This window comes from Girardinichthys multiradiatus, chromosome 20, assembly GCF_021462225.1.
Source record: "Girardinichthys multiradiatus isolate DD_20200921_A chromosome 20, DD_fGirMul_XY1, whole genome shotgun sequence".
Taxonomy (NCBI): domain Eukaryota; kingdom Metazoa; phylum Chordata; class Actinopteri; order Cyprinodontiformes; family Goodeidae; genus Girardinichthys; species Girardinichthys multiradiatus.
The window spans coordinates 2,969,328-2,992,637 of NC_061812.1; the positions used below are offsets into that span (position 1 = coordinate 2,969,328).

At 43.0% G+C, this 23,310-nt stretch overlaps 1 protein-coding gene across 7 annotated transcripts in view; it reads left to right on the plus strand.

The window, feature by feature from the left end:
- The window catches only part of LOC124856800 (plasma membrane calcium-transporting ATPase 2-like), a 95,020-nt gene that overhangs the window by 47,193 nt on the left and 24,517 nt on the right, over positions 1 to 23,310 (plus strand). For 5 of the 7 annotated variants that reach the window (XM_047347641.1, XM_047347635.1, XM_047347638.1 and 2 more), the window contains exons 3-11: positions 1,939 to 2,136; positions 3,665 to 3,922; positions 5,306 to 5,431; positions 6,254 to 6,379; positions 10,315 to 10,350; positions 19,379 to 19,561; positions 21,402 to 21,859; positions 21,968 to 22,209; positions 22,284 to 22,521. In XM_047347641.1, the coding sequence (XP_047203597.1) occupies positions 1,939 to 2,136; positions 3,665 to 3,922; positions 5,306 to 5,431; positions 6,254 to 6,379; positions 10,315 to 10,350; positions 19,379 to 19,561; positions 21,402 to 21,859; positions 21,968 to 22,209; positions 22,284 to 22,521 (1,865 nt within the window). The remainder of the gene's footprint in view (positions 1 to 1,938; positions 2,137 to 3,664; positions 3,923 to 5,305; positions 5,432 to 6,253; positions 6,380 to 10,314; positions 10,351 to 19,378; positions 19,562 to 21,401; positions 21,860 to 21,967; positions 22,210 to 22,283; positions 22,522 to 23,310) is intronic. The other 2 variants (XM_047347639.1, XM_047347640.1) reach the window with 1 other exon arrangement.

Genomic DNA, 23,310 nt, shown 5'->3' on the forward strand with positions numbered 1-23,310 from the left:
TCTGTAGATTTACACTGAGCCACACTGAAACATCATGGCTGCAGACTGCTGCAGTGTGTGTCCTCTTTAATATGGACCGGGCCAGGACGGGCTCATCAGGTGCTGATTTTTGGCTCTGGTGGACCAACAGATTGTGCTTCCAGCAGGAGTTCGGTTGGGGTCAGTTAAGGCTGCCGTTGGTTCATCACTGCTGTGTATAAAAATCCATGAGCGGTCCTAGAACAAGAAGTTAGACCCACAAAGAGCCAGAGAAAAATAAATTAATCTGTTCTCTCTGATCAGGCATAACATTATGATCACTCTCACTGATCATGTCTTCATGGGTCCTGTTAGTGGGGGGATTATAAGACAGCAGGTGAATACTGTGTCCTCAGAGTTTATGTGTTAGACTCAGGATTACCGGAGTGTTGGGTTAAAACAACAAGGGTCAAACTATGATGGTGATATGACTGGGTCAGAACTCTGGAGGATGTTGTGCAGTGGTCAGTATCTGCTGGAACTGGTCCAAGGAAGGAACATCCATGACTGACCGGGTCATGGATGGCCTGCCATCCGATGGTTACATTGTTTTTGTGATCATTTGGTGCTAAAATAGAAAGGGAACAATATATTTTATTATTTGCATGGCAACCACCAAACCATTAGGTCTGTGGTCATAATGTTATGCAAGACCTGGGTGTGTAACATCAGAACAACAAAGACATATGAAAACCTGTCATAGCTGCTCATTCATCCATCTCCTACCTGCCTGATATTTTTCTTGAGGGTAAATCTTCAGGTTCTGATGTTTGGTTCTGTATCGCTCAGCTCTGTCTGTGGTCTGAACCAAACCTGGACCTTCTTACACATGAAGCTTCAGTCTGAGCTTGCTTGGTCTAATGTTCCACCAGACTGTTTGATGGCTGCTGTGACTCATCTGGGTTGATGTTGGGTTCCTCAACGTTTTTTCTCCAAAACATCCCAGAACCTTTTATTTACCTACGTAGTTTTCTTTGTGTGTTTCCATCTTGGGTTCTGAAAGCCAGATTATGCTCCCTGACCGAGACTGGGCCCTGCTGCAGAACGTAGAGTTCCACCCACAGCAACAGCAAAGTCCAGAATGTTGGAAATATGTTGGAATAGATCCAGAATAATTAAAGTGAGTGAGACGTGTCCCAGGAACCACGTACATATAGATGCTGAAGCTGCACCATCCAAGCTTCAAATCTGTGATGATCACCAAACAGGCAGACCGGATCGCTTTCATCTGTACCTCAGAACATTAACGTTTAAAGTGGTTTTAATATCAGCAGCTCCTGAGGAAAGTTGTACTTATTGGGTTTCTGCAGGAAGGACAGTCTCTGCTGGGCCTTTTTCAGAACCGAGTCTATTGCCTCTTTTCCACGGCTCTGCTTGGGCCAGCTCTACTCCACTCAGTCCGTTTTGTGAGTGTTTCCAGCTCGGTACCTGCTTCTTTAGTGTACCATTTGATGGTAGATTTCTACCTGCTTTTGTCTGACTTGGCCATGGTTCCGACAGTGGAAACCTTGGGAGGAGAAAACTACCCCGGTTCCTGAAAAGGTTCCTGCAGTGGAAACCCACCTTAACTGGCTGACTCTGCAGCAAAAAATCTCTGCTTGACTTCAAGTGAGCAGAAAATGATTCAGTGGATAAACTCAGCTTCCTGTGAGAAGATTCAAACACTGACCAGCAAGAAGACGGTGGTGATTTTAAAACGTCTTTCTGTTCCTCAGCAGACGTGCACGAATGTCACACCAGAACATCTTCTGATTTTACATTAGTTACATAACAGAACCTGATTCTGAGGCTGCAGACGGATGTGAAATACCTGACTGACTGATTTCTGCTACATGTTGGGCGGGTCCGTGGATCTCAAGATGCAGAACCGCTCAACCGTGTCAGTCATTAAAGATATTTTTGTTCTATTTGTGTCTGCAGGTCTGTCCGGAAACCCGACTGATTTGGAAAAACGTCACGCTGCATTCGGGAAAAACTTCATTCCCCCAAAAAAGGCCAAAACCTTCCTGCAGCTGGTGTGGGAGGCGCTTCAAGACGTCACACTAATTATTTTAGAAATCGCTGCCATCATCTCACTTGGCCTGTCCTTCTACCATCCACCAGGAGGCAACGCTGAAGGTCAGTTTCTGGCTTTAAAATGTGGTATAGTTTTATATTTCATTATTAGAAATGGCTACATTTACTTTATTATTATTATTATTAAAGTCATTGTTTTCTAAATGTTAATAAATAATGAACAGAAATTAGAGACTGGTTAACAGCAGCCAGGTTTATCAGAGCCATTGATTAAAAAGCAGCATTAAACGGATCTGGAATCATCTGTGTGACTCCTACCTTCTGTTTACGTCCTCCTGACTACGGCAATGCGGCCCACACAACACTCCTCCCAGCCCTGTGTGCTGTCTGCTCTTTCTGACTCATGACGGGTGGATTTCTGTTGATCGGCATCGGGTTTCTCACTGAACTTTCACCCAGGTTCTGCATAGTAAACAAATGAATGATAGGAAACACACACTTGATAAAACCAAAAAAAGTTCATGACCTCTGAATGCTGAACCACTTTAGAAACACTGGAATGATATTGGAAGTCTGTTTATTCTTTACATATACAGGGGCTTCTCAATAAATCAGAATATCATAAGTTTTTATATTTTAGAGATTCAGAAAACAAACTAACAGCAACTAAAACCAGCCTTTGGTTTCTCAGTTAATTACATGACATCAATAAAGGTTTTTAATTCTGGAATGTTTTCCAAAAGAACAGAAGACGTGTCTCCATGTACAGTATCTGCTCTGAGTAGCTGGTCTAGGCTCCTTTTGCATGAATTACTGTATTAATGCGTCGTGGTATGGAGGAGATCAGCCTGTGGTTCTGCCCAGGGTGCATCAGTGAATGTGGACACTGCAGACTGGACTTTAGGCAAAGTGGATTCTGGACCTCTCCTCTCTTCCTCCAGAATCTGGGACCTTGATTTCCAAATGAGAAGAAAACTTTACTTTCACCTGAAACAAGGACTTTGGACCACTGAGCAGCAGTCCAGATCAGTCACTTCTGGTGTTGTCTCTGGTTCAGGAGTGCTTTAACACCTGGAATATAACAGCTGTAGTCCATATTCTGGACCCGTCCGTCTGTGGCGGTTCTTGAAGCTCTGACTACAGCTGCAGTCCACGCCTCGTGAACCTCTCTCAAAACCTTGAATGGACTTTGCTTCACAATCCTTTCAAGTATGCAGTTATCTCTGCTTATGCACCTTTTTCCACCACACTTTTTCCTTCCACTTAGCCTTCTACTAATATGCTTGGGTGCAGCCCTCTGTCCACCAGCAGCTCCTTTATTGGGAGCTTTTGCTGACTTATCCATGATTTTTTTTAATTGAATTGTTGTAATATTTTACTTTTCCAAGAACCTGAATTCTTACGTTTTGTTGTCTTTAGGACATTTTTATCAAAATGAACAAAAATAAACTCTTGGAAATCTCTTAACTAAACGATGGAAAGCATAGCTTTAACATTTCTCAGGTTTCCCTCAAAGCCTCTTCGGCTCCGTGGCTAAATGACCTACCTGCCGTCTGCTGCAGATACATATAGTCCTTTACGTGAAGAGTTATGCGGTGCTGTGTCCTACTTATTTACTTTGACTTGGCAGCATGTGGCCAGGCTGCAGGCGGCATAGAGGACGAGGGAGAAGCCCAGGCTGGCTGGATCGAGGGCGCCGCCATCTTATTCTCTGTCATCATCGTGGTTCTGGTGACGGCCTTCAACGACTGGTCCAAGGAGAAGCAGTTCCGCGGGCTGCAGAGCCGCATCGAACAAGAACAGAAGTTCACGGTCATCCGCAAAGGTCAGGTTATCCAGATCCCTGTAGCCGAGATCGTGGTGGGAGACATCGCTCAAATCAAATACGGTGAGTAACCGAAACGCCGCGCTGAATGTCTCACTTCATGGTTTACATCTTTTCTGCCTGCCATTGATTGACAGATCAGAACCAGTGCCCCTTCCAGTGAGGCTGGTTCAGCACTGGTACCAAACTGCAGGATTGGCTCTTCCTCCTGTTGAAGCTCAGATCAATCTGCAGCACATTATTATTCTTATGGAGGTGTTAATAATAACTTCTGTTTTACTGTAAAACATTATTTATCTTAGTACGGCTTCAGATTAAAAGTCTGTTTCAACACAAACTGAAAGAACAAATTAAAACAAGTAATAAAACAGTTAATATTATAATAATAAGTTATAATAATAACTGAGGAGATTTATTTATAGGAACGATCCAAACTGACCCCAGAATCCCTCTAAGAATTACAGACTTAATGGATTAAAAATGAAACGTTCTCAAGTATCTCTGTATTGATGTAGAAATCCAGTTCACGGCGCTATTCAATTTAGTTTATTTATATAGCGCCAATTCACAACACATGTCGTCTCAAGGTTCTTCACAACAGTCAGGTTCATACATTCCAATTAATCGTAACCATTGAACAGTTCAGTCAGATTCAGTTATTTATTCAAATTGGATAAAAAGTTTTTCTATCTAAGGAAACCCAGCAGATTGCATCCAGTCAGTGACTTGCAGCATTCACTCCTCCTGGATGAGCATGTAGAGACAGTGGACAGTCACTGGTGTTGACTTTGCAGCAATCCCTCATACTGAGCATGCATGTAGCGACAGTGGAGAGGAAAAACTCCCTTTTAACAGGAAGAAACCTCCAGCAGAACCAGAACCAGGCTCAGTGTGAGCGGCCATCTGCCACTTACCGACTGGAGGTTTGAGAGAACAGAGCAGAGACACAAAGAGAATAAAGAAGCACTGATCCAGGAGTACTTTCTATGGGAAGGAAAAGTAAATGTTAATGGATGTAGCTCCTTTAGTCATTTCATCTAGAAAGAAAGAACAGATAAACTCTGATCCAGTTTTCAAGGTTAGAGTCTGAAAGAGAGAACATAGAGTTAGTTACAGTAGAAGCTCAGTCAGTAGCCATGTCTAGGAGAGAGAAAGGGTTAAACACTGAAAGACAGGGCCATGTGGATCCAGATATGTTGAAGAGCTCCTCCCGGATGGCTGAGCTCCTCACCCTATCTCTAAGGAAGAGCCTGGAAGCTCATTTCAGCTGCTTGTATCCAGGATCTCATTCTTTCGGTCATGACCCAAAGTTCATGGCCATAGGTGAGGGTAGGAACGTAGACCGACCAGTAAATTAACATTGGTGTTGACATTTTTTGTTCCTCGATAAATTATTGAAATAGTTTTATTCCCAGCACCAGCCCTGACCTCTGACCCCTCCTGCAGGAGACCTATTGCCAGCTGACGGCATCCTCATCCAAGGCAACGACCTGAAGCTTGATGAGAGCTCTCTGACCGGAGAGTCCGATCAGGTTCGCAAATCTCTGGACAAGGACCCCATGTTGCTGTCCGGTGAGTCCAGACATGCAGCAGAAAACACTGATTGTGTAGCTCGCAGCACAGCTCCTCATATTCAGATACTAATGCTGTTATGTCTTATTCAAATACTTTATTACCATCAGATTTCTCACTGCCATTCATCTAAAAAAGTGTAACCAGACATGGAGAATCAGCATTCAGTTCTTCTGCTCCACTAATCTGGAACAAACTTCCACAAAACTGCAGAAATGCTGAATCCCTGAGTTGATTAAAATCAAGGTTAAAACCCCTTAGTTGCTTTGATTCTCCTATTCAAACTATGAACTAAAACATCTTGGTAAAAGTTTCTACTGGGGTTAAAGGTCTTTGAAGAGACAGAGTAAAGGACCTCGCTGTCCACAGTGAGAAGCAGTTCCCTCTAAAAGAACCCTGGAGGAGCTGGGCTCTTCTAGAAGAAGTTAGGAGGAAGGTACAGAGCACCAGGAAGTATCTGACTCTTGTTCCAGACATGGACCAGTTTTGAAAGGAATATTCCCCCATAGAGATACATAATGGGTCAGAACAGTTCTAGGAGTTTCCTCCTCGCAGGGACAAAAGTTTGATTTTAGGTGAAGAAAATATGGGCCAAAAAGCATCGAATGCATTCATTAATATCAGCCTGTAGTCCAACTTTCCTTCGTCGTGCCACTGCTATGTTTGTTCATCATGTAAAGCAGTTTGAATAGTTTTGTTGCTGAAATGTTTTCTGTACAGTTAATGAATCATTTAAAGTGAAGATTAAACTACAACAACCTGGTGGCAGGTGAGGAGAAGCAGATCCCTGTTGTAACGTCCCATTTTGAAACCTCTCCTCAGGGACTCATGTGATGGAAGGTTCTGGCAGGATGGTGGTGTCAGCCGTCGGCCTCAACTCACAGACTGGCATCATTTTCACCCTGCTGGGCTCCAGCGAGCACGACGAAGAGAAGAAAGTCAAAAAAGGTAAGCTGTGAAACGGAAGCTGTCACCTGTTGCACAAACACACCAGGAGATGAGATGTTGAAGGTTGTAGGATGGCTACGAGCCTGCAGGCTCGATCAGACCGCCCATTAGGTTCTGAGTGGTTCTGCTGAGTTCTGGAGGAGTGGATCTTATTTTCTCCATGCATCAGCTTGTTGATGTGAGGGTTTCCTGTGGTAGAAGATGACTCCTTCAGGAGAGACGCTTAAAGGATCCAACTGTGGTCTCCCATCATCAGTGAATAAATGAGACCAAAGGTATGTGGATTTGGGGAGCAGAACTTTGACAACAATTTTCTATCAAACAACAATGTCCAATATTTATTATTATTATTGGAGTCTGAGGACTGCAGAAAGGAAGCAAACGTTTTACAAACTGAGCCGTCAAATCTGGAAGGACAACTAGAGTTTTATGTTCCTTTAGGACAAATGTTTTGTTTCCTGTTAATCTGCCACAGTTCTGGTGAACCGCTGCGTCGGACATTTATAATCATTTTAATAACGTTTCCTAAACTTGTAGCTCATGATATTTACATTCGTCTCTATTGAGCGAATTCAGGAAACATGTAGAAAAGCAAGAAAGACGAGGCAGCAGAACGTAGCTGCAGAGTGACGACTTTGTGTTTGCATCATCAAACTCTGGCATCAGTGCAAAAGGTAAGGATCACCGAACACAACCGCTGCAGCTGGACTCTAGGTCCATACCGTAAAGGTGATTCCTCCGGTCCGTTTCAAGGAGGAATTCAGGAACACTGTGACAACTAGGGAACCTTAAAAACATAACTGTTTTTATAACTGTGCTTTAAATTCAACGTTCTAACTCTTTCATTTTCCTGCTTCAGCTCACTTCTATGAAGTTCATCCAAGGTTCCTGCAGAGATGATCTTTGTAGCAAGAGGTCTCACAATCCAGCACTTCATCAGTCATATATTAAATGTCATTTACGAGTTTGATCATTTATAATTTATAGGTTTAATTTCCCTGAGAAAAGATGTTTGCTCTTTAACAGACAGGTGGACACATTAACGTTTGAGTTCTGCACAGAACCTCCCAGCCTTTTCTTGTCTACATCATGGTCTCATTTATTTCTGGTGCTTTATGGAGGTTGAACTGAGCTGCTGTTGAGACAAAGTGCTGATTCTAAATGCCAAGAGTCATTTTTATGTCCACACAGTTGGTTCTGAAAGAGTCCCAGCGATCCGATTCATTTCAAACCTGCAAGCTCCTGCAGCCGGCCTCGCTCGGATCTGCTCGTGATCATGCTGACTCAGTTTTACTCGTCTCTTGAGTTTGTTTTTGTCTGATCATTTGTTTTACTGGCTAAAGTTTGAGTTTGTCAGGCATTCATTGTTACCTGGCTGAATGTACGAGCTCAGCGGAGAGAGAAGCCCAGGTTTATATTTTGGCCTCTGATTAACATTTTTATAAAAAAAAAAAAAAAGGAAAAAGCCCTGAAATCCAACAAACCGGGATTCTTACTGAGGAGAACCACACTAAGCTGGTCCAACTGTCTGATTTCAGAAAACAACCAACCGCATATTTGAATGTAGATCTCACCTTAATCCTGACATACTCCCTCAGCCTGGGGACGGAGACACCGAGACCTGACAACTCCACGTGTATCTGCACCAACATGTTCTGTCAGGTTTTATCCTGATGACAACAGACACACAGCAGACCTCACCGTCTCGTAAAAGCTGCAGCAGTCAGCTGATCACACACACACACATCCAGTGGGATCACAGACTCTGTGTGCTTTCAGAACAGGCAGCTAGGGTTGTGGCATGGTTTGTAGCTCGCAGCAGTAACTGTTACTCAGTAATATCTGGCTGAGCTCAGCGTGGCGACCCTCACTCAGGCTGTTCAAATCAACGTTCTGCATGAGGTTCTGCTGAACAACAGCTCACATTAAATGGACACTGGAGAGGCATAACAGGGGTGGGTCCACTTTAACCCACTCATTCTGTTTCAATAAATCCCTTAAAACATATTATCTATTTGGGCTTCAGTGTACCAGTAAGTCCACATTCCTGAGGAGCAGAACCCCACCTGACCCACATCAGCCTCAGTTTTCAGGTCTGACTGAAATACTTTTTAATAAAATCTCAGACCCAGATTTACTAACCCCTAAGGTCTGCCTTCAGAGTTCTGCTGACAAAAGATGACCCAGAAACTTTAAACTGCTCACACATCCATGACTCAGGGTGACCCGGTCTTGGTTTACGGACCCTTTATTAAACCTGTAAGTGTGTCACTGCTCAGTTGATGTTAATCATCAGTTTTAAATACATTTGGACATTAACCAGAACCGGACAGGTAAAACAGAATGAAGGAGCCTGATCCAGGTCCAGTTCAGGTCCAGTGGTGATCTGAATAGTCAGCTTCAGGTTAATAAAATACTGCAGACATTTAAAGTCACATTTGGTCTCTTTGTAGCCACTCATTCCGAGCGTTTTAGTGGGATCTTATCTGATCGACCAACACAAAGCCAAAACTTAGTGAAGGTAATAGACATCTAGAAACTGTATCTAACTGCAGCTGGGCCTGAGGTAACTCTGGAGGAGCTCCAGAGATCCACAGCTCAGGTGGGAGAAAAACTATTAGTCAGATGCTCCACAGAGTGGCAAGAAGAAAGAGGTCCTGTGTGCTGGGTTCCCTACATGGTTTGTGAGAGTGTGGAGGAAAGTGCTTCGGTCAGAAGACTGAAGGTCTACTTTTTGGCATTCATGCGAAACAATTTGTATTGTGGAAGACCAAACTTCACGTTACTGCACATAACCCGGAACATATTGTTTCCACGGTAGTGGCAGCATCATACTGTGAGGATGCTTTTCTTAGAGACTTGAGTGGAGGTTCAGCTTCCAGCAGGACAGCGACCCTAAACATACAGCCAGAGGTACGATGGGAGGGTTTACATCAAAGCATATTCATTTGATAGAATGGTCTAGTCAAAGTTCATACCTGAATCCAACCAAGAATCTACATCAAGACTTGAAACATTGTTGTTAATAAATGCTCTCCATCTAGTCTGACTGAGCTTGAGGTTTTTTCTAAAAAAAAAAATAATTTCAGTGTGGAAAACAAAACCCTAAAAGACCTACAGCTTAAGGCGGCCTCCACAATATTGACTCAAAGGGGCTGAATAAAGATGCACACCACACTTATAGATTTTAATTTATAAAAAAAATACTAAAATAAAATTTTCTTTAGTTTGTGTAACTTTGTGTTGGTCTGTCATAAAAAATCCCACTAAAACACGGTGAACTTTGTGGTTGTGATGTGACCCAATGTGGAAAACATCCAGAGGTTTTGGACAAAACTCTGACATGCAGAAGATTCTTAAAGATCAGCTCATAACATTGTTTTAATAAAAGGAACCAGGAATAAGGCTGCACAATACATTGTGAATATATAGTCATCACAGTACAATATTCATAACGCAAAGAACTGTTTGGAGTGCAGTAATTGTTGGCTAGTATACTCCAAATGTTATGAACTTGTGTTTTTCATGCTGATGTAATATTTAGCCAGTTGGACACAGTCTCACAGCTGCAGATGGTCACACCAGACACTAAAATTGGCCAAAATGCTAAAGGTCACAGAGTGATGGAAGCACAAATGAGAAGGAAGGGAAAGACGAAAGTCTCCAGATATCACAGCAGATGTCTTCATCGCAGCCCTAACCAGGAACCAAGAAAGATTTCATGCAGTGAATTTTGTCCAGCTGGTTCTCGGCAGTGGGGAACTCCAGCGTCTCTCTCCTCTGATCCGGCCATTCCTGCCCACAGCACACACACACACAACACACACACACCTGTGGGTTTGATCAGTTTGAATTTTGTGTTCTCCCTCAGTTTGATTTGATCTTTTCTTTGAGCCATCTTATCAGCATTGCGCCCTCTCTCTCTGTCCGAACAGGTAAAAAACAAGGACCCCCCGAAAATCGCAACAAAGGTAACCCCTCCATTCATCCATCTGTCTCTCCCTGTCCCTCCATCCTCACTGTTCCTCCCTCCCACCCAGCAGCAGGAGGGGAGTCTCCGGTCCATCTCTCTCTCTGTCTCTCTCTCTGCTGTTTAAAGGGGGATGTTCTCTCGCTTCGCTTTACCTGTCCAAGGGTGCAACTCTCACCTTCCAGGTCTCTGAAGGCCATTCCCTGACCCTTGTTGCTATGGTAACCACTACAGAGTGATTATCAGTGCCTCAGTCCTGGAAATTTCATACATTATAAGTGAAAGTTTGATTTTAATTTGGCCACAAGTACACAGCTGCCAATAAGGATTTCTGGTACACAGCCAGTGAAGATAATCAATAATGTTAAATATACTGTTCTCTGTAGTTAGATTTTTAGTTTATGTAAATCAAACTAAATTGCCTGGATTAGTGTGTAGATTGTTGCATTTTGCGTCAGAAACAAAGCAAGTGTTGCTTAATTAACAGTCATCAGCTGCACCTGAGAGCAGGTGGGGAAACATCTGCTTAACATGGAGAAAAACGTCAGTCTTCTCTGCTTCTGCTAAAACTTCAGATGGTTCTGCTAATTTTCACTGTGAACCCATCATCTCACTACTGTAATGTGGGCAATATGGCCTAAAATTATGATCACAATATAATCTGGATTAATTATGATACAGAATGAATATCAAGATGTATAAAATCTGTTCTTCATCATAATAATATTAATGTTAATGCAGCAAGAGCACCGAGTCAGACCCTGACCTTTTAGCAGCTGGACAAAGGCAACACATTTTCCACATAGTCCAAATAATCCAAAACAAAGCAGCAGTTCAGCTGCCGAGTTTGAAAAAAAAAAAACATTAGAGCAGCAACAAGTCAAATAGAAACCCACAAACCCCCCAAAAAAGAGCTGCAGAACCCACAGAAACACACTGAAACAGTATGATGGCACCAAAACATCGGAGCTGTGTTCTGAGATCAGTGACTGATGAAACATGACATGCCCCTCTTCCAGAGAAAACACTGATTACAGGCTACAGTGTTAGGTTTAAAACAATTCAGGTATGCATCATATGACTGTTCTGAAAGCAACCAATCACTCACCAGAAAACAGCACAAAGAGGAGTTCAGAAGCTGCAAAAACAGAAATAAATTTAAAAAACCTGATGGTTTCGGTCACACCGACCACTCAGAGCGCTTTACACTAGAGCCATATTCATCCAGTCACACACACTCATACATCAATACGCAGATCGGTAGGCAACTTCAGGTCAAGTGCCTTGCCCAGAGACACATCAACATGTGGCAGGAGGAAACTGGAATAAACCCACGTCTTTCAGATTACGAGATGACTACTCTCCCCACTGAAGCACTGTCGCCTGGCAAACCCCACCTGCAGGAGCAGCTTGATGTGACTCTTTATGTTGTCTGGTGGATGATGTGCTTAGAATAAAAACATTATTGGGACAGATAACCTTGATACATTACCATAGCTTTTAGTATTCAGGCTTAACTGTTTGTAGGAGCTTAAATATTCCTGCAATAACGAAGGAACCATGTGGACCCGTTCCTTCCTGACCAGCAACTCACAAATTAATTTTGGCCAAAGACCATTTAGTGCTTTATGGACCAATAGCAGAACCTAAAATCTATTCTTTGATAAACACGGAGTCAGTGTAGAGATTCAGGAACTGGTTCTGATATGATCCATTTTCCTGGTGTTGGTCAGGACTCTGAATTCAGCACTTTTTACAGTTTTTCTTTGTCCTGTTTAGACAGGAAACCCTTTTGGACACATTTTTAAGATGCTACTAAGCTGGTTTACCAACAGACTTTATTTGGTTGTTGAAATTTAGATCGGAGTCCAAAAAGACATCCAGATTTTTTGCAGGTTCTATGGTCTTTAGCCCCATTGAGTCCAGTTGAACACCGACTCAGTGACTGCAGTGGGCTGTGGTCATGTGGTGCCACAGAGATATAAGGTTGCGTGTCGTCAGCATACATATGGTAAGAACTGGAACAACAACAAGCAGGTTCAGGTTCAAGCCAGATCTCACCACGAATAAAAACTCTGCAGGAAGACCTCCATTAGTTAAGCTTGAAACATAAAATTCCTATTTTTGTTGACAACAGCGTGTGATTTCTAATGATTTCATTGGGTTTTCGATCAGAATGAGCCAACTTTCCTCCATTTTCCATGTGATCCAACACATGTCCAGCTTCCTCTGCAAGCTGCCTGAAATCCCACTCTGTAACGCACACCCCCGGAGCCGCCCTCCTCCCGACCTCCTGCCGTCAGAGCATCTGCTGCAGACATGTCGCAGGAACTCACGGATCATCACGCTTTCACACACACAGAAATCTCAAATCGACAGCTCTAATAACAATCCCTGCTAGGTAGGACGGATTGTTGGCTCTTCCCTTTCCAGAACCTAATAATGCTGTTCAGTCAGTCCACAAATCCTCATAAATAAGAAAAGTCAAATTTATTTCCCTTAATTTACACTTCAAGATGCTCTGAATAGTGCTTGGCTCGTACATGGAACATTTATTGTTAAAAATCCCACCAGCAGCATGAATAAAACCTGTGTCGACAGGCAGGGAACATGTTGATGTTTATCAGCAGTAAAAGGTTTCCTTCACTGGATCGGCTCTGCTTGGCTGCAGCTCCTTCTGAGAGGTGAACTGGCTGAACCCGAAGCTGCGGAGATGCAAACGAAGACTTCAGGTGTTTGACCTGCTAGCAGCTGCATCTGATCTGCAGGAGCAGCAGCAGGACAACAGCTGAAGTGGACCTGCCTGTGTGGGAGTTGCACCTTCCAGTGTTGGTGGACCACCTGTTTTGTTTGTGTGCCTTCAGTTGTTTGTTTTCCAGCTGTTTCCTGCTCACATCCCTCCCACTGTGGCCTCTACTAGGGTTGTCGTACCCTCGCTCACTCTTCTCTCCTCCTCCTGTCTTGCTGCAGCCTCCTCCTCTTCCTCTGTCATTTTTCTGCATCTCTGTTGTTCTTCCATTTTGTTCGGGGTGATCCTTTGAGTTCATCTATGGTTTGTGGAGTTGCTTTTACTTTTGTCAGACACGCCTTCTTTTCTGGCCGCTGTGCGTTCTCCCATGGTTCCGTGCTGCGCCTGTTTCTGGTTCTGCCGTTGGTCCGTGGGTCTCAGTCCTGTTCGTGTGAAGCTGTGTCAGTTAGTTCAGTGTTGTGGCTTGTTGTCAGAGTGGACCATGTGCATAAAGCTCCACAGCTTCCTGGTTTGACACACGACTCATTCCCACATCTGGAATGTTAAATGTCCTTGTTGTGAAATGATAATATTCTGTGTGGGGAATAATTATCAATCCTGTTCTACTAGTTTAGGGTTCTCCTGCATTGTCCACACATTAAGATCTTCACGCTGATGGAAGGTTTTCAGTAGAAATATCACAATAACTCATTTGTTTTGAGACTATTTCCTGATTTATTTTCATTTTCTTGCTTTGGTGTTTGTTAAAATCTGCTAAATCAACTTGATGATCCTACATTAACCAGAAGATCCATACGAAATGGAGCCAGCATCAGATAATTTATGGAATAAAGTGTCAGGATGAATCAAAATTAGTCTGACGGGGCTTTAAAATGCCCCTAATATAACATAATAATATAACATATACATTCAGTTGCATCCAAGCTGAGGATTTTATTTACCAAGTTAATCACTGAAGATTTCAGCATCAATCCAGAGACTGAAGGTGTTACCAGAGAGTCAGAGATCCAGCCAGGTCCAAACAGCAGAACAAAGGAGAGACGTGCTTCAACCGGGCCTAAACCTGGGGACACACACGACCTATTTCCAGTTGGGTCAGTCAGCCGGGCTGGTGGGACCAAGGATCTGTTGGTGTGAGACAGGAACCGACTCGACTTCAGTCGCAGTAAATCAAACTGGTTTGAATTTTTAGAGGCAGATCTGGACCCAGTTGGGTAGATGTGAACTGATCACCAACCCAATTGGAAACGCTTGTTTCCAGCAGCCAATGAAAGAGAAGCTGGGAGCCGATGTTCTGTAAAACTTTATTTGTAATTATTCAACATTATGAACAAAACACAAACAGCACTGGTCATAATACAAACAAAAACATAGATAAAAACATGAGAAAAAACCAAACACATTTCATGCTTAAAGCAGCACAATTATCAGAAGATAAAAACACCCATAAAAGTTCACAAGTTTGTTTTGTTCTATAAAACTGTGATAAAATGTAGAAATGTAAAGCCACCACACACACCATAATATATTTATCATAACAAAGTTGCTAAATTTGTTCTAAAGAATTATCAGCTTATATTTAAAAGTCAACCATAGGATCCAGAGAAAAGCAACGTTTTAATCTACTGCAGACGAGGAGCATCTCTCAGGTCTAAGAGGAGTCATTTCTGTTTCATTGGACCACAAACACAGAAGGCAGCTTCCCCTGATCTGGACAGAGTACTACAGAGTACTACGGAGTACTACAGAGTATAACTAAATCACCATCATCTATAGACATGAGTAATATTGTAGGTGAACATCAAACTAATATATCTCCTATATATGAGGAGCAAGGTCTTTTAATGCTTTGTACACAACTAATAGGATTTTAAAACTGATTCTGCTTCCTACCAGAACCAGAACCGGAGTGATATGTTCAGATCCCTGTGAGAATGCAGGCAGCTACATGTTGTATCAACTGTAGTTGTGCAGATTTGAGATTAGTCCGGCCTCCTTGTGATAAATGCATGGATTAGATTTCCCTTTAATAGGAAACCAACCCGTTTATCAACTCAATGAGATGTCCACAGTGTCGAAGGCGGCACCGAGATCCACATTTACAAGAATGGATGTTTGTTTTCGAGTCATTGTTTATGACTCTAAGATGTTCTGCTTTTGTGCTGTTGGGATGTCAGAAACCAGACTGATAAATATCAGAAATATTAGTTGTTTAAAGGTGATTATTATTATTAAGGTTAATAATAATCTTACTATAATTAGGATCAAGGTTGTTTTTCTTCAGAAGTGGTTTAATAACTGCCGTTTAAAGATTCATTAGAGAACATTCCTGAGAGGAGAGCAGTTAATTATTAGTTGTTGGTGTGGATCCAAGCCTAAGCTGCTTGACTGGTTGAGGTTCAGTGGCTCAAAATGAAACCTAGACCAGTTATTACTACTAGACAACTAACCAGTGAGTTTACTAGTTCTTGTTAATACATTAATTTTATGTCTAATTGTAGTTATTTTATGGTTAAAAAATTAGGCAAACTGCTCGCATTTACAGTACAGACCAAAAGTTTGGACACCTTCTCATTCAAGAGTTTTCTTTATTTTCATGACTATGAATATTGTAGCTTCACACTGAAGGCATCAAAACTATGAATTAAATCATGTGGAATTATATACTGAACAAAAAAGTGTGAAACAACTGAAAATATGTCTTATATTCTAGGTTCTTCAAAGTAGCCACCTTTTGCTTTCATTACTGCTCCACACACTCTTGGTATTCTGTTGATGAGCTTCAAGAGGTAGTCACCTGAAATGGTTTTCCAACAGTCTTGAAGGAGTTCCCAGAGATGCTTAGCACTTGTTGGCCCTTTTGCCTTCACTCTGTGGTCCAGCTCACCCCAAACCATCTGGATTGAGTTCAGGTCCGGTGACTGTGGAGGCCAGGTCATCTGGCGCAGCACCCCATCACTCTCCTTCTTGGTCAAATAGCCCTTACACAGCCTGGAGGTGTGTTTGGGGTCATTGTCCTGTTGAAAAATAAATGATGATCCAACTAAACGCAAACCGGATGGAATAGCATGCCACTGCAAGATGCTGTGGTAGCCATGCTGGTTCAGTATGACTTCAATTTTAAATAAATCCCCAACAGTGTCAACAGCAAAGCACCCCCACACCATCACACCTCCTCCTCCATGCTTCATGGTGGGAACCGGGCATGTAGAGTCCATCCGTTCACCTCTTCTGCGCCGCACAAAGACACGGTGGTTGGAACCAAAGATCTCAAACTTGGACTCATCAGACCAAAGCACAGATTTCCACTGGTCTAATGTCCATTCCTTGTGTTCTTTAGCCCAAACAAGTCTCTTCTGCTTGTTGCCTGTCCTCAGCAGTGGTTTCCTAGCAGCTATTTTACCATGAAGGCCTGATTCACAGAGTCTCCTCTTAACAGTTGTTCTAGAGATGTGTCTGCTGCTAGAACGCTGTGTGGCATTGACCTGTTCTCTAATCTGAGCTGCTGTTAACCTGCGATTTCTGAGGCTGGTGACTCGGATGAACTTATCGTCCGCAGCAGAGGTGACTTTACTTAGCTGCTTTTTTCTTGCCATAATACAAATTCTAACAGTCTATTCAGTAGGACTATCAGCTGTGTACTGTATCCATCTCCTGCACAACACAACTGATGGTCCCAACCCCATTTATAAGGCTTGAAATCTCACTTATTAAACCTGACAGAGCACACCTGTGAAGTGAAAACCATTTCAGGTGACAACCTCTTGAAGCTCATCAACAGAATGCCAAGAGTGTGTGGAGCAGTAATCAAAGCTAAAGGTGGCTACTTTGAAGAACCTGGAATATAAGACATATTTTCAGTTTCACACTTTTTTGTTCAATATATAATTCCACATGATTTAATTCATAGTTTTGATGCCTTCAGTGTGAAGCTACAATATTCATAGTCATGAAAATAAAGACAACTCTTTGAATGAGAAGGTGTGTCCAAACTTTTGGTCTGTACTGTATTTGGAGATGAAATTCAAATTTAAATAACTGACATTTCTGAAAAGTATTTCCCAAATAAATAAAAGTTATTTATCAGAAATTCAACATTTTTGTTCGCAGACAGATCGTTGTATGTTTGATAGAAAGAACATGTTTAAATGAAGGCCAACAGTGGCAGATCTTCTAAAGCAAAACAAGGAACCTCCATAAATGTTCCAACCTCTCAGCATGAGTAGAACAAATCCAGTCAACCCGTCCAGACCATGCTCACTTTGGGTCAAGATTTCATGGGCGAGAGGATCAGAAATATAAGCGGTCCAAATTCTGAGACGATCTTCTATAAGCGCCACCTACTGGTTTCCACAGGAGTTTATGCAGGTCCAGGTGTTAAGTATGTGCTCCCCAGCAGGTCCAGGTGTTAAGTATGTGCTCCCCAGCAGGTCCAGGTGTTAAGTATGTGCTCCCCAGTCTTTGAGGCATGAAACAGAACTCTGCTGAAACCAGAAGACTCTGGAAGTTGTGGAGTGTGTCCCTGGCAGAAAAATGTATTTTCTATATTAGGGACAATACTTGATATGCTAAATGCTCTGAATAAGTCTGGTTTCAGCTTCTTCTACCTGAAGATGTTTCAGCGTCTCCAGTCTGGATAGAAGAGGAGTAAAAGCTGAGTTCTCACCTGCTTCACGTCTGTTATTGTTGCTTCAAGATGTGACGCAGATTACCAGCAGAGACGCTGCAGGTTTAATGAACAATCACCCAGCTGATGTGTTTTAGCATTAAGGTGTAACACAACACTTGGAAAAGTATTCACACCTCTAACCTTTGATTCTTTTTATTGGTATTTTCTGTGACAGGCCAACACAAGTAGTGCATGATTGTGAAGTGGAAAGAAAATGATTTATTGCGTACAGAATCTTTCTTATTGCTAAAAATCTGAAAAGTGTGGTGTACATCTGTATTCAGGCCCTGTCCCTAGCAGCTTTGAACATGATGCCGATCACCACCATGTTCACCATAGGGGCAGTTTGTTCAGGTGTTTCAGTTTTGACCTCACCTGACCTTCTTTCACATGTTTGCAATTTGCTCAAATCTACGCAGGGGACCCTGCAAACAGGCTTTCTCATGATGGTCTATCTGCTATTCTGTCCTTTGGACAGATTAATCCACCTGAGATGTGGATCTCTACACCTCCTTCAGAGTTACCATGGGCTTCTTGGCTGCTTCTCTGCTTAATGCTCTCCTTGCCTGTCAGTTTAGGTGGACGTTAATGTATTTGTAGGCCTGTAGATGGTCCATCCTCTCTCCTTGTCCAGATGATGGTTTGAACAGAGCTCTGTGAGTTGTTTAGAGCTTGGGATATTTTTGTAGAACCTAACCCTACTTTAAACTGAACCACAACTTCCTCCCTGACCTGTCTGCTGTGTTCCTTGGTCTTCATGATGCTGGTTGTTCTCTAATGTTCTCTAAGGAACCTCTGAGACCATCAGTCACACTCAAGTTACACACAGCTGGACTCTTATTAGGTAATTCATTTGCTGGATTTAATTTTGGGTTATCAGGATAAAGAAGACTGAATACATGCCACAGTTTTCAGATTTTTATTATCCTTCCTTTCACTATTGTTCACCACATAAAATCCCACTAAAACACTGATTTATGCCTATAAAGAGACCAAATGTGAAAGGGTTAGGGGTATGAATACATTTGCAACACATGCCACAGTGACACAGAACAGGTCAGTGAGTATTGGGTGAATTCAGCTGCATCACCACAGAGCAGACAAGGTCTCAGCTGATGAAGCAGCATGCAAATACAAAGTTTGTTTATGTAAATGAAGAGCGAAGCCAGCAAGCAGTTTGAGCCATCAGAGCTTCCATCTTGGTTTCTAAAGGAGCTCTCAACTGATGGAAACGATCGACTGCATCATACTGGACATCACCTGGAGCTTGTTGTAGCTGTGCTGTAGTCAGAAACGGATTAAATGCTGCACAGTATATCGATTAGAGTCAGAAAGCTCGTCTGTCTCTGAGACAAGTCACCAGATGTTTGTTCAAACTTAGACTGAATGCATAATATTTTCTCTGCCTCTCTTCCCAAACCACTCCTCTGTTCTGTTTGGGATTTATTTATTCGCATCACTTTCTTCCATCTGCATTTTCTGTTTTCATCCATGAAACTAAACCTTTTTTTGTTTTCCATCTCACTGTTCTTCATCACATCCTTCCAAAACCTCCTCTACATCTCAAACCTTTTGTCCACCTTGTTTCCTACCCCCCACCCACCCGACCAGCCAAAACTCAGGATGGCATTGCGCTTGAGATCCAGCCGCTGAAGAGCGAGGAGGCCACGGAGTCTGAGGAGAAGGAGGAGAAAGAGGAGGTCAAACAAGTGAAGAAGGTCAATGTGACCAAGAGGGAAAAGTCTGTGCTCCAGGGAAAACTGACCAGGCTGGCAGTCCAGATTGGGAAGGCTGGTGAGGAGCATACACACACACACACACACACACACTTTGCTGCAAAGAAACAGCTGTAGTGCAGCTCAGTATGGTTCCAGGAAGCCATGGAAAGCATCAATCTGATTGGGTGTTTGTTGCACAGTGAAGAGCCTAGAGGTCAAAATGCACTTAGTTTTATTAGATTTTTATGTTTTTATTGGGAACATGATTTATCCTGGAATTGAAGGTGTTTTCTGTCTCATTTCAATTGACCCTAATGCACTGTGGGCGTTCCAGACCAGTGGGGGCATGTCATGTAATACTCCTCATTACATGACAGAAGAAACATTTGGGCCGAAGGATGGTGAAGAAGTCAAACCAGAGCCTTGGATTCTGTTTCCTGTTACCATTTCCCTCAGAATCAAATACAGATGTTTGTCTTAATATTTATTTTTATTTCCGGTTCTCAGCATTTAGGTGAAATCCAGACTCATTGTTTAAATTAACTGTGGTTCTGCCATCATTCCCTATTGGTGCTGGTTCTAAGCCCAAATGCCTTCAGGAACACAGAAGGAACACTGACTGCTGAGCTGCAGCAGATCAAGCTGCTTTATGTTTCTGGACCTCAGACCCGGTCCCAACGTTCATCTTCTCTTTAACTCCTTTTTTATTATGTGTTTAATGTGTATTTTATATGAGCTACAGGGAAATGCATTGATTTTTGTTGTGCACCTTTACAATGACAATAAAGGCTATAAAATATGAAATTAAATAAAAGAAAAACCAATGGGAGCAAACGTGATCGAGAATTAATAAATATTAAGTATTGATCTCCAGAAAGTGGGCTTACTAATGATCTAATAAAGTAAAAAAGGTGAAAACAAAGAACCTCACACAGATTCTGCTCTAGAAAACGTCTGCTACAGCTGTGAACCAGATAATAACTGATTAAAAATCTAATTTTATCCAGTTTTCTGGTCTCCCAGGAGTTCATTGAAAATGGCTTGCAGCCTAATTTTTTAACTCAGTCTATTTTAACCAGAGAGGTTAAAAAACAGGAAAAAAGGGATTCTGTGTTTCTGAATCGCCTTCGATGCATTTATTGTGCAACACCAGAACTACATTAGAACAGGAAAAGACAGCGCCTACTACTGGTCAGATGCAACTTTTTACTTTCTCGGAACTAACTTGCATTTCTGCTCTGGTGCTCTATCAGAACTAAATGGTAGCCGGCTGCAGCTCCAGTAGCGGTTCTGCCTGTTCAGTTGTCAGTCCGAACAGTAAGCAGTACTGGTCTGTGCTGGCACTGGTTTTTGGTTGGCCGAAGGTTCCCCACCATGGCTTTAAAACTGAACGATGCACTTAAATAAAGTTACTGAGGAACCCTGGAAGCATTCAAGGTGTGGAAATAAAATCCCATTAATCCTCCAGGAATGTCACTCAAAAATAGACAAATGTTGGAAAACAAAAAAACATTTATTGAAGCTGAGGAGAGTGATCCATCTTTGCTTCTAGCCAGTTCTTTTTCTGAGTCTCGGGTCCCGAGCCAAGAACCGTAACTTCCTGGGAAGGAGCCGTTATGAGATGCTGATCAACCAATCAGAATCTGACTTGAGATATTGTGCGTCCTGTTAGACAGCCAATATTAAAAATGTCTTTGTTTTTTACCACGATCTGTAGACTGATGCAACAGAACATGTCAACAAACACGGACAGAACACTTGAGGGTGGGATCGGCACCGATAATATGTTATAATTCATCTAAAAGTTTTAGCACGGGCATTTTGAGGAAACCGCTAAATGAGGAATATTTGGGTTCGCTCAGAAACATCTGGTTCTGGTTCTGCTTTAAACATGCTCTTGTGTTTGTTCCAACCAGGCCTGTTCATGTCCGCTCTCACCGTCATCATCCTCATCCTCTACTTCGTGATCAACACGTTTGCGATCCAGGGCCTCAGCTGGGTGGCTGAGTGCACGCCCATATACATCCAGTATTTTGTCAAATTCTTCATCATCGGCGTGACGGTTCTGGTGGTGGCCGTTCCTGAGGGGCTGCCGCTCGCCGTCACCATTTCTCTGGCCTACTCTGTCAAGAAAATGATGAAGGATAACAACCTGGTGCGTCACCTTGACGCCTGTGAGACCATGGGCAACGCCACCGCCATCTGCTCTGACAAGACGGGAACGCTGACCATGAACCGGATGACCGTGGTGCAGGCGTACATCGGAGACACACACTACAAAAACATCCCAGAACCTGACGTCATCAATCCTGGAACGGTGGACTCGCTGATCAACAGCATCTCCGTCAACTCCGCGTACACCACCAAGATTCTGGTGACCCTTTCATCACTTGAAACTAATTTCAATCTAATGTGAATGTGTGGCTGTCTTTCCCAGCAAAGACAGGAATCTGATGGAAGTTTTATTGTGGCGTGTTTGCAGCCTCCAGAGAAGGAGGGAGGCCTGCCTCGCCATGTTGGCAACAAGACAGAGTGCGCACTGCTGGGCCTGGTGCTGAACCTGAAGAGGGACTACCAGCCAATCAGAGACGAGATCCCTGAGGAAAAAATGTACAAGGTTTATACATTCAACTCTTCCCGCAAGTCGATGAGCACAGTGCTGCAGAATCCTGATGGAGGTTTCCGCATGTACAGTAAAGGAGCTTCTGAAATCGTCCTGAGGAAGTAAGAGAGCACTCAGAAGTTGTTTCTCCGCTGGTTGGATGGAGAATTCACAGCTTCTCCCTCTTTTCTGCAAGGTGCTCCCGGATCCTGGATGCCCAGGGTCAGCCTCGCGTCTTTAAGGCTAAGGACCGTGAAGAGATGGTGATGAAGGTGATCGAGCCGATGGCGTGTGACGGACTGAGAACCATCTGCGTGGCTTACAGAGACTTTCCTGCTGAAGCTGGAGAACCCAACTGGGACAACGAGAACGACATCCTGAACGAGCTGACCTGCATCGCTGTGGTGGGCATCGAGGACCCCGTCAGACCTGAGGTACTCATGACTCCTCTCTGATCTGTTCTTGATGCTTGGAAGCTATGACTGGACATCACTTGAAGGTGATGAATTTCCTCTCTGCAGCTCTTCTCCTGCTTCTCATCCTGTTTCCGGGTTTATTATTTCCTGGAGAAAAGTCGTTTTTTATTCATGTTTGTTTGCTTGAAGCTGACGAGACAGAGAGAGATGGCTGAAGACTGACTTCAGTTTCTTGGTGTTGTTGGCCTTAATGCCTGTTCCCCGGCCCAACACGGCAAAACCTGCTACCTCTGATCGATCTGCAACAGATGTGTTTATTGTTAGATTTTATCCAGATGCTAGTGGAGAGGCTTGCAGCAGACGGAGGATGTTAATTCACTTGAGTTTAACTTCTGTGTTGTCTTGTTTCTTGCTGTGAGGAAGTTCTGACGCTGATAACGAAGCTTAGAAAGCTGGAGAGCTGCTGCCGCTGCTTCAGTGTCATCGTCAGGATGGAAGCAAACTTAAGATAAACACGATTTAATCAGCTGCTCAACAAAACCTGTCAGAGATGCTGAATGTTTCAGGCTTTTGGCACAAATATATTCTGTTAGTAAACTGAACCAACCAACATGCAGTTTGAAACTGAACAAAATCAAGTTTTATTCACCAAGACAACCGGAGCTGCTTCTGTGACAATAATAAAGATTACAGCTGATTCATGATCGTTTCTGTCTAAAACCAAGGAGTAACATGCATGCCGTGGTGCCCCAAGAGTCCCGTCTTCTGAAATAAAGAGGCAGCATGGTGGGTGTGACTGTGTGTAAC